Source organism: Myotis davidii, unplaced genomic scaffold, assembly GCF_000327345.1.
Source record: "Myotis davidii unplaced genomic scaffold, ASM32734v1 scaffold187, whole genome shotgun sequence".
Classification (NCBI taxonomy): Eukaryota; Metazoa; Chordata; class Mammalia; order Chiroptera; family Vespertilionidae; genus Myotis; species Myotis davidii.
In genome coordinates, this window is record NW_006383018.1 from 245,589 (window position 1) to 257,813 (window position 12,225).

The window sequence follows — 12,225 nt, forward strand, 5'->3', positions numbered from 1 at the left end:
ATGTTAAAATCAAATCTGATATTGTTTTACCTTTTATTTGGTGTGTGGAAGGTGTGCGGAAGAGGGGGTAGTCTAATACGGCGAGTATATAACAAACTCTGTATTTTGAGTGGAAATGTTAGGGGGTCGTCTTATACGCCCAGTCGTCTTATACGCCGGCAAATACGGTAGGTCGTATGCTACTTTGTAAGCCATCTAAGGATTTTGGCTTTTATTTTAAATGTGAATGGATACTATTAGTGGGTTTTGAGAAAGCGTGATGTGATCAGGTTGATATTTTAAAGATATTTCTACCTGCTGTGTGAAGAAAAGATTTTTTAGGAGACAGACAAGTGTAGAAGCAGGGTCAGTTAGAAAGTTGATAGTCCAGGTGGGCCATAATGATGGTTTGTACTAGGGTGGTTGCATAGAGTGGTGAAAAGTTATTCAATTCTAGATATATTTTGAATTTGGGCTTAACAGAATTATTCATAGATTGGTTATAAGATATGAGAAAAAACAGGAATTAGAGATGGCTCCAAGATACTGGGCTTGCATAACTAATGGGGTAGATAGGTGTTGGCTCATGAGGTGGGAAAAATGGAGAAGAGATATTTGGAGGGGGAGGAAAATCAAAAGTCCTGTAGACTATGTTAAGTTTAAGATACCTTTTAGATTTCTAAGTGGAAATGTTAAGTAGGCAGTTAGATGCAAAGTTTGGAGTTGTGGGGGAGAATTCAGGACTGCAGATAAAGACTTAGGGGTCATTATTAGCAAGCATAGAAATCATTTTAAAGCCATAAGAGTAGCGGAGATTACTTTTGGAATACATAGATGAAGATGGCTGATTCTTACTACAATCAAATACAATATTTGGTGCTCAGAGGAGGCGGCAGCAGCAAAAAAGACCAAGGTAGGAAGAAAACAAGGACAGTAGTCTCCCAGAAGCCAAGACAATGAAGTATTTTTTTAAAAATGTATTTTATTGATTTTTTTACAGAGAGAAAGGGAGACGGATAGAGAGTTTTTAGAAACATCAATCAGCTGCCTCCTGCACACCTCCTACTGGGGATGTGCCGCAACCAAGGTACATGTCCTTGACCGGAATCGAACCTGGGACCTTTCAGTCCGCAGGCCGACGCTCCATTCACTGAGCCAAACCGGTTTGGCATGAAGTATTTTATATAACACTTTTGAAAGGTCAACTAAGATATAAAAATTAACAGTGACCATTGGATCTGTCAACATGATGAGGACAAAGTCTGCCTCGACAAGAGCAGCATTGGTGGAAGTTGGAGAAGGGAGCTCAGGTGGAGGAAATGAAAGCAAACAAGTGGTGACAACATCTGGAAATAATGCTTGTGAAAAAAGTGTTTTATTTTTTTCACAAACGTGAAAAAAGTTTTGATGTATAGTGGAATATTTTGTTTGTTCAGTTTGTTTTAAAAGATGAGTAATATTATATCATAAGAATAACAGAGAGAAGGAAGAATCATTTTGCAGGGGAGGGGATAAGGTGCCAAAGTCACTGAGAAGATGAGAGCTGAGAGGATCAAGTACAGAAATGGTGGAGAGATTGGCCTTTGATCTTCAAGAGCAAGGATGAGAGGGAATGTGGAAAGTATGCATCTGGATGCAGACAGATGAGCCAATTTTGTTGCAGGGAAATGAGGTCCTCTGTATTCTTTGTGTTTTCCCTGATGAAATAAGAATTGACATGGAAGATTTAAGGAGAAAGGAGAAGGTTTGAGATGGTCCCTTTGGAAAGTGGGGAAAGCGCACATACTGTAGAAATGTAGTGTAGCTGAGCAGGGTGGAGTGCCCATTTGAAATGTGTGTTTATGAATTTAAACTTAGACTAGATGGTGTGTTGTGGTTTTTTCTTCAACAATTAGAGGCAAGTGCAGAGGAGAGGGTGTGAAGGATTTAAGGTTTTTTTGCAAGGGGGAAATTATAATGCTGGATGCTAGGATCTTTCCTGGATAAGGTAAAGGTTGAAGAAAGTGTGTGTGTGTGGGGGGGGGAATAGGGGGAAGCATGCAAGCTGCTGTGGCTACAAAGCTAGTCTCAATAAGGAGGCAATAGTTAGAACTAGTATTTTTGTTTGTTTGTTTTTTTGCTTATCACCTAAGACAGTAGTCAGCAAACTCATTAGTCAACAGAGCCAAATATCAACAGTACTTCTATAAAATTGACTCGCCCAGGCTGAAAACCGACTTCTGCGCATGGGCCACGAAGTTTCAATCACACTGTATGCGCGCCTGCACGTGGTATTTTGTGGAAGAGCCACACTCAAGGGGCCAAAGAGCTGCATGTGGCTCACGAGCCGCAGTTTGCCGACCACTGACCTAAGAGACCATTAAGACTAATTCAATCTTACCTTTCATCCTGTTCACCTTATTTTGCCCAAGAAGTTCAGACTTCCTATGTCGTGTCCTGTCATTGGGATTTATGCATTTGTGCATAGCCTAATTTGAGCCAAGTGCCCCACTACTAATTTGACCCACCCCAAACCCTTTGCTGTACTATATGGAGCTCGTGGTCAGCAAAATTCATTATATTCTTAACCTATTTTTGGAAAGTTTCTGTTTCCTCCTGAAAGGTACTGGTACTGAAAACCTGGTTATGCTTTGAGCATACTGCTTTCCATATGACCATCTCTAGTAGGGATTTTTCCCCTCTTATACTTTGTTGCTACAGGCATGTAGGAGATCTTCATGTCCTCTCTATTTCCTATTGCCTTGTCCATTTTGTCTACTTTCTTACAATTTGAGCTCTTGGAAAAAATGTATCACCACTGCTTGTCTCTGTTTTAGTGACTTTCCTTTTGATCCTTCCCCTTCGTTCATGGGTTGTTTTAGCACTGGCTTTCCATTATTGCCTCAGTCACATTCTTGATGACTTGAGCTTCCAGTTGTAGATGATGTAGGCCCTCTCCTTTTCTTCATTTTCTTCCTCCTTCTCAAGCAGCAACCCACTCCCATGGCAATGCCCTAACCTTGTTATTATCAAAAACTCCATCATCTCTAACATTACAGTTAAAAGCATCTCAGTCTGATATCCACGTTCTCTTCACCACTCACTTCCTTTCGTAGTCCACCTCAGCTATTTTTTGACCATATTGTGAGTTACAATTCAGTTCCTACAGTTCTTCACAGTTCCATCCCTCCCTCCCCCACCCCAATCTTCACTTCTTTCTATGATTCTTCACTGTAATCACTCTGTGCATATGCATTGAAATCTTTGCCCACCTGCTTCCTCCCCACTGCACCCCTGAAATTTATAACACTGTTTAAAATTCAATTTTCAGTTTTACCTCTACATATCCAAGATACCTATCCTAGCAATTTACTTGGCCAGAGAAAACCACAAAACCTCATTTACTTCTCTCTCTTTTTCTTCCCCCCACCCCCGACTTACTTTTCTCAGTTAAACCTTAAGTCAGTGGTTCTCAACCTTCCTAATGCCGCGACCCTTTAATACAGTTCCTCATGTGTGGTGAGTGACCCCCAATCATAAAATTATTTTCGTTGCTACTTCATAACTGTAATTTTGCTACTGTTATGAATCGTAATGTAAATATCTGATATGCAGGATGTATTTTCATTGTTACAGATTGAACATAATTAAAGCATAGTGATTAACCACAAAAACAATATGTAATTATATATTCCACTAGAGGCCCAGTGCACGAAATTCATGCATGTGTAGGGTTCCTAGGCCTGGCCGGCAATCAGGGTTGATTGGGCCTTCCTTCCCCTAGCTGCTGGCTGCTGGCCGAGGCCTTCCTTCCTTCATTCCACTCTGCCTCCTGGTGGCCACCACACATCATAGTGAGCTGTCAAACTCCTGGTCAGTTGAACTCTCAAAGGGGACAATTTGCATATTAGCCTTTTATTATATAGGATATGTGTTTTCCAATGGTCTTAGGCAACCCCCAAAGGGGTCGCGACCCACAGGTTGAGAACCGCTGCCTTAAGTGAACCCACATCACTATCTTGCCATATTCTTTTGTCAGGTTATTCTCCCAGAAAAGGCTGTTTCATGCCTTCCTCCTTCCTTATTCTCAACTAATGAACTCTTTTCTTATTCTCAACAAATGTCAGGCAATCTTCCCATTCCCTAATTTACCATTCTGGTAGGCAGAATTTACACCCGGCTCCTCCCTCCCTGGCTAGTATGGAACCGGTTGGATGTGTTAGGTTACATGATAAAGAGGATTTAAGATTGTAGATGAAATTAAAGTTGCTAATGAATTTAATAAACTGACCTTGAGATGGGGAGATTGTCCTGATTATTCAGGCAGCCCAAAGTAATCACAAGAGTTCTTACAAGTGGAAGAAAGAGGCAGAAGAGAAAAACCAGAGACAGCAGCTTGAGGAAGTCAAGATTTCCCCTTGATGACTTCAAATATGGAGGAAGCGGGGCAGAGCCCAGGAATGTGGGCAGCCTCCAGGAGACATTCTTGCTTAGTCTCCAGGAGGAACACAGATCTGCTGACACCTTCCTTTTAGCCCAATAAGATACATTTCAGACTGCTGGTCCCCAGACTTGTAAGGTCACACATTTGTGTTAGTGGTACTTTCCACTAAGTTAGTGGGAATTTGTTGCTATGTTGGCCTCCAACAGTGTAAGGTGACACGCGAACTCATTTTTTTGGTTGATTTTTCTTTGTTAAATGGCATTTAAATATATAAAATAAATATCAAAAATATAATTCTTTGTTTTACTATGGTTGCAAATATCAAAAAATTTCTCTATGTGACACGGCACCAGAATTAAGTTAGGGTTTTTCAAAATGCTGACACGCCGAGCTCAAAAGCTTCGCCATCACTGCCTTAGGACAACCCTTCTATGTGGTGCACTGGGCTCCTCCTCCTCTTGTCTAACCAAGGACCTTGCTTTGGATTATCTTTTCTCTCTCTGCTGTGTTCAGTTTCCCCTTCTTAGTGGGTAGTTCCAATCTATAATATCTTCTCAAAGGGGAAAAAAATTGAGCTCTCGTCTCTTTCACGAATCACACTCCAGTCAAAACCACCATCACCTTCCACTTCTATCATTATCATCTGGACCCCTACAGTTACTTCCTAATTGATCTTGCTGTGTATTCTCTTTCCTCTTATAATCTCTTCTCCGTATATCTGCTGGAGAGACCTTTTTAAAGTATCAATTAGATCACATTATTATTCTCTTGCTTAAAACCCATCATACTTAACATTGAAAGCCTTTTCTGAAGCCAGTATGATTTGGTCCCAACCATATCTGCCTGCTACAGCTGCACTGATTTTGTTTTCCTTTAAGCAAACCAGTTCAAGCAAACTCTCTTTATCAAATATTTTCATGGTTCACTCCTTTTCCTTTGCTCTAATATTCCATCTTAGGCTCATCCTGAGGTAGCACTCTTCTGTCACCTTCCTCCCAAACATTTATTATTTTTGTGTGAATCTTTTACATTTACATGGTGGTAAATGTAAAAGAGAAAGGGGGAGGGTTGAAGGAGGAGAGAAGAATTGGGTTGGGATTAGCCACGAGGGACAAGGATAATGCATGCCTCACCTCTTAGGACTTGAGGAAATAGGATATAAAGGAAGAATTAGTAGTCCTATCAGGAAATGAATAGTTGGTGAATAGATTTCATAAAGCATTTGGCACAGTTCCGTGTATATAATATCAACCAGTAAATCTCCTTCCAGAGGCAATATATGTCTTTTCTAACTGTTCTTTCACTTCCCCCACTCCCCTTTCTTAGAGGGAAGGAGCAGGAGTCATACAAGAAGACCCTTGTTAAAGGGACAAGTACTTGAAAAAATGAGGCTAAATCAGAATAGTCTGAGGTTTATAGCAAACTAGTTCTTGGGGAGCTAAGGTATGCCAAAGGAAACACAGAATCAGGTATCAGTGGCTTACCGGGCATTATCAGAGCTTTAAATAAACCTACAGATTGGGCAGAATTCTTTCTCTTTGCCACTCAGACTTACAGTGTCCTTATTCTCCTGAAAACTATTTTATTGAGAAATAATAGCTAGATATTATTGCAATCAACATTAACATAACATGAAAGAGAAACTTGCTAATTCAAATAGCTCTCTTCTAGGCTCCCTCTGCTATCCTTTCCCCTTCTCCCTCCTATCCATAAATAAAACTAGAAAGCCCTGCAGTAGTTGGAATTTATATGATTTTCAAGGTGTACAAATACTTAAAACTCCCATGGATTTCTAGATGTTTCACATGGACAGGTTTTGGGAGCGCGCATTTATATCATAGTAACTGGAATTCCATCACCTTATGAGTGTTTTATTCATTTGACTTACTGAATACATGATAAATAAAATATTGGAGGAATGTATATGCAACTTTACTCTTGTTTAACTTTGAAAGATTTGGTTTTGTGTTTTCTGTTGTTTTTTCCAGAGAGCGAAGGGTATTCCCCAACTCACATTGTAGTGCTGTGCCGAGGCCGCGTTTTTGTCTTTGATGCAATCCACGAAGGATGTTTGATCACCCCGCCAGAGATTCTCAGGTTTTCACACTACTCTCTTGAATCTTATTAGGTCTTAAGCTTTTGCATGACTTAAAAATAAATTCAGAATTGCCTATTTATAAGGTGACAGAAAATTAAGAATTTTACATATGCTGAATTAAAAAATATTTTTATCTTTTTAATTTAAATTAATTTTTAGTTTTACTAGGCATATATGAATATATTCTAGTTGGAGAAAAGGAAAACATTACAAATACTACCAATTTCATCTGCTGCCCCAGAATTAATCACTGTTACTAGTTTGTTGTATTCTAGCCTTATGTATCTACTTATATGTACATATAGACTTAAAAAATATATATATGTTTATTGATTTCAGAGAGGGAGAGAGAGAGAAACATCAATGATGAGAGAGAATCATTGATCGGCTGCCTCCTGCATGCCCTCCACTGGGATCAAGCCCACAACCCAGGCATATGTCCTGACCGGGAATCGAACTGTGACCTCCTGGTTCATAGCTTGATGCTTAACCACTAAGCCACTCTGGCCAGGCAGGGTGAATAATTATTAAACAACTGTGGCTCTATTCTTAATAGGTGCCCTTCCCCACTATTAGAAATACTTCCAAGGTTGTTAGAAGCTTTTCCCCCATGTGTTCTTTTAGGAGTTTTATTGTTAAGGTCTCACATTTATACCTTTAATCCATTTTGAATTGATTTTTGTGTATGCTATAAAATAGGGGTCCAGTTCCATTCTTTTGTATGTGCAATCCAGTTTCCCCAGCACCATTTATTTAAGAGACTATCTTTTTCCCATTGTGTATTCTTGGCACCTTTGGTGACCTCAGTGGAATATGTATGTAGATTTATTTGGGGGCTCTCTATTCTTCCCACTGTGTGTATGTCCATTAAAAAAAATATTTCTTTACTGATTTCAGAGAGGAAGGGAGAAAGAGAGAGAGATAGAAACATCAATGATGAGAGATAATCATCCATCGGCTGCCTCCTGCATGCTCCCTACTGGGGAGCGAGCCTGCAACCCAGGCTTGTGCCCTTGGCCGGAATCAAACCTGGGACTCTTCAGTCTGCAGGCCGATGCTCTATCCACTGAGCCAAACTGGCTAAGGCGTATATGTCCGTTTTTATGCCAACACCATACTGTTTTGATTACTGTCGCTTTGTAGTACTATATTTATTTTGAAATCAGGAAGTGTGATACCTCCAGCTTTTTTCTTCTTGCTCAAAATTGCTTTGGCTATTCAGAGTTTTTTTGGTGTGGCTTATTGTGAGTTCTAGGATTTTTTTTTTCTATTTCTTTGAAAAATACAATTGGGATTTTGATAGGGATTGCATTGAATCAGTAGATTTAGGAAGTATGGACGTCTTAATGGTGAAGATTTAGGCAGTTATTATCTGACCTTTTATTATCAAACTTAAAAAAATGTCATTTCAGGTTTAACACATTTTCTCTGGTAATTTCTTTGTAATAATGACCATGTTTTATGAGGCGATCATTTCCCACTGAATATAAAAATGGCCATATCAGGGAGCAGGAGAAAGTTTCATAGTCAAAACTGGTGACTTGAGGTGGTAAGGAAAGAGCAGCAACCAATACCATGTGGAGAAAAAGGCTGAGGTAGATTTTATTACTTTAGCATTCAGAATTCATGCCTAGGCGCTGTGCTCACTGCATACCCACCAACTGTAGAAACTTTATTTTTTAAATATATTTTTATTGATTTTTTACAGAGAGGAAGGGAGAGGGATAGAGAGTTAGAAACATCGATGAGAGAGAAACATCGATCAGCTGCCTCCTGCACACCCCCTACTGGGGATTTGCCCACAACCAAGGTACATGCCCTTGACCGGAATCGAACCCGGGACCCTTCAGTCCGCAGGCCGACGCTCTATCCACTGAGCCAAACTGGCTAGGGCGAAACTTTATTTTTAATTAAAGCAAAATCAGATTTAGCAAAGACAGGTGAACAGGGACAGACAGGGCATGTCACTTACCCCCGCCCCAAAGGTGCAGGTTGTTTGTTGAAGAAACTGCTGCCCAGGACTCCACTCGTGTTCAAATCAAGGGGGAGGAGTTTATTTCCTCGTCAGTATTACAGAAATACTTAAGGAACAAAAATACAATTGAAAGTTGTATTTTTTTCCAGTTTGGAAAGAAAAAGTCACAAATAAGGGATGGCGACTAGTGGTGCCTTTTGATCATATTTTAAGCTACATTAGCTCACTTTCTGAGAAATGCTTGGAAGCTTTTAATGGAGGTAATTTCTTAGCATGTGCCACGAGGAAGTAAGGCTGAAACTAAACTCTGTAGATTTTTGACTGATAAAAATGTATTCTTTTATGGAAGAACCCTGTTATTTACTGGCCATTTGTTTAAAAATTACATAAAACTGCCCTAACCGGTTTGGCTCAGTGGATAGAGCATCAGCCTGCGGACTCAAGGGTTCCAGGTTCGATTCCGGTCAAGGGCATGTACCTTGGCTGCGGGCACATCCCCAATAGGGAGTGTGCAAGAGGCAGCTGATCTATGTTTCTCTCTCATCAGTGTTTCTAATGCTCTATCCCTCTCCCTTCCTCTCTGTAAAAAATCAAAATATATTTTAAAAAAATAAAAATTAAAAATAAAAATTACATTAAACTCACCAGACTGGGAATATAGAATGTTATGGGGTGAAAGAATTTATTCTTAGCTAACAGAGTCTTTAAAATATAATGGTTGTAACTAATAACAACATGGACTAAATGGTACTTAATGTTTGTTGGGTTTAACACAAATATTACTGTGGTAGAGGTAAGTCCTCTATTAAATATAAGGTGTCCTAAAAATTGTATATGCACTTTGAATAATTATTATTCAAATAATTATATAAATATTATAATGGGTTAAATCTGAAAAGAAAGAATCAGCTGTTGAAGTGTGTATACAGTTTTGGGGGACACCCTGTATTTATGTACATAGTTTTCAGCTAGATGTGTATGATATTTGTGAGATTATTTACCAGAATATAATTCAATTTCTCTGTTGTGTAAGGGGTATTTACTTAGACCCTGAAACTACATGTACATTTTAAAAGCATAAATTATATTGGCCAAACACCAAATTTATTTACTTAAGTTTATTGTCAAATACACTTTTGGTGTTAATTAATCATGTAGTTCTCTTTTTAAAAAATGATGTGGTATTGGAAATAAATCGATTACCGTTGAGATTATAATCCCTTTCTTTGGATAATATATCAAAGCATTTAAACACGGGTACACATTATGACATATTAAAGGCCAAAGTAGCTAGTGATCCTGCCTATGCTCTTTTTGAATCCTCTTTCTTTAATCTTCCGTAAGGCAACTGACATACATCCACAAGAAGTGCCATAGCGAACCTGATGGACCTGGGGTGGCAGCATTAACTAGCGAGGAGCGAACTCGATGGGCAAAGGTTATAATGTACACTTTTCTTTTTTTAATTGAGCTATGATTGACATAGACCATTACACTGTAATCAGGTGTATAACATAATGATTTGATATTTGTACATATTGTGAAATAATCACCACAGTGTCTAGTTAATGTGTCATACAGTTACAAATTTATTTTCTTGTGATGAGAAATTTTAAGATCTACTCCTAGCAAGTTTCAAATATCTAATACATTATTAATTACATACTTGTCTTAATGAACCTTTTCTCTCCTGGATATAGTATTAATTTGTAACATTTAATCATTATCTCCTTTAGGCACGAGACTATTTGATTAATCTTGATCCAGAGAACTTGACTAGGTTGGAAAAAATTCAGAGCAGTTTGCTGGTGTATTCCTTAGAGGATGACAGTCCACATGTAACACCAGAAGATTATTCGCAGGTACTTAACTATCTTGTTTTGTTATTTCTTCCCACAAATTTTTCTGGACTCTTTGTATGTATTGAACATGAGAAGATTATTTTGTTATATGCAGGCTCTTAAAATGTTTTCTTACATTTTATATAAGATGTTTTTTTACATTTTCTTACATGGTATATATACATGTACCAAATTGAAGTTCATAATCTATACTAGAGGCCCGTTGCATGGTGGGATCCCTTGGCCTGGCCTGTGCCCTCTTGCAATCCTGGACCCCTCGGGGGATGTTGGATAGCCAGTTTCAGTCCGATCCCCGCAGACCCGATCCAGATAGGAGGGAGCCTGATCCCCGTAGGACCGATCCAGACAGGAGGGAACCCGAACCTGTGTGTTGAGCATCTGTCCCCTGGTGGTCAGTGCGTGTCATAGCAACTGGTCATCCGGTCATCAGGTCGTTTAGGCCAGTGGTCGGCAAACTCATTAGTCAACAGAGCCAAATATCAACAGTACAACGATTGAAATTTCTTTTGAGAGCCAAATTTTTTAAACTTAAAACTATATAGTTAAGTACATTGTTATTAACTTAATTAGGGTACTCCTAAGCTGGCCTTTGTTAAAAACGTCCTCAATCTGATTGAGGTACGTTCGCTGAGGTCGACCCCTTCCAACTCTCCCATCCACACTCGTCTTGTATACTTGTTTCAGATAGACAAGTGTGGATGGGAGAGTTGGAAGGGGTCAACCTCAGTGAACGTACCTCAAAACATTGTACCTCCCCCGCGCTGCGTATCCCACGGCTTGCCTGCGCTGTGTCTCCCGTCGCCCAAACAACCGACACCCCCCACTTAGTCTAACGCCACTTCTTCAAAATAGACTTGCCCAGGCCGAAAACCGACTTCTGCGCATGGGCCATGAAGTTTCAGTCGCACTGTACATGCACGCCTGCACGTGGTATTTTGTGGAAGAGCCACACTCAAGGGGCCAAAGAGCCACATGTGGCTCGTGAGCTGCGGTTTGCTGACCACTGGCTTAGGCAATGATTACGACTGGATGACTGGACAACCGGTCAGTAGCTATGATGCACACTGACCACCAGGGGGCAAACATTCAAGGCAGGAGCTGCCCCCTAGTGGTCATTGTGCTCCCATAGCCAACCTCCCATGGCTGGCCAACCTCCCATGGTCCCTCCCCCTGGCTGGTTGGCCCCAATCGGCCCCACTCGCCAGCCAGGCCAAGGGACCCCACCTGTACACGAATTTGTGCACTGGGCCTCTAGTAGATAAATAATGCTTTGTGAATTCTTTCCACATTGTTTAGGTCCAGTTAGATGAATCTTATATGTTGTTTAAAGAAGTATGACTATTGTTTGCAAATCCCATATCAGTGTTTCTCTACACTTTTATTGAATGTGTATACAGAAAATTTGCACAGGTCACTGGGCTAAATGAGCTTCTCATGCCAATGGTGACATAAGAACCTACCTGTGACCCATACCAGTGTGCCTTGAAACCTTAGCTGTTGAGTTCTATCCTAAGAATTATATCAAACTATAAGTAATTTATTTTATCATTAGGTGTTAGTGAACAAACTGATGGTAGTGAGTTTAAGGGTAAATGTGGTTTTACCCCCCCCCCCCCGGGAAAATATCATTTCCTGGGAAATAATAAAAGGTGAAAGTCATATTTTTAGAAGTCTCACTTAAATTATTTCATAATGCATTCATCAGTATGAAATTATAGCAATAAAATATTACAGAATTGAAAAAACTTGTAGCTAGAAACCAACTTTTCCTCTTATTTATTTATTTAGCAAAAGAATCACTAAATTTTTTTTAAAAAATATATTTTATTGATTTTTTTTACAGAGAGGAAGGGAGAGAGATAGAGAGTTAGAAACATCGATGAGAGAG

At 39.6% G+C, this 12,225-nt stretch overlaps 1 protein-coding gene across 3 annotated transcripts in view; it reads left to right on the forward strand.

Moving 5' to 3' along the window:
• Window positions 1–12,225, forward strand: part of CROT (carnitine O-octanoyltransferase) — a 41,625-nt gene that overhangs the window by 14,042 nt on the left and 15,358 nt on the right. For all 3 annotated transcript variants that reach the window (XM_015558277.1, XM_015558279.1, XM_015558278.1), the window contains 3 exons: window positions 6,391–6,499; window positions 9,820–9,913; window positions 10,212–10,337. In XM_015558277.1, coding sequence (XP_015413763.1) covers window positions 6,391–6,499; window positions 9,820–9,913; window positions 10,212–10,337 — 329 coding nt within the window. The remainder of the gene's footprint in view (window positions 1–6,390; window positions 6,500–9,819; window positions 9,914–10,211; window positions 10,338–12,225) is intronic.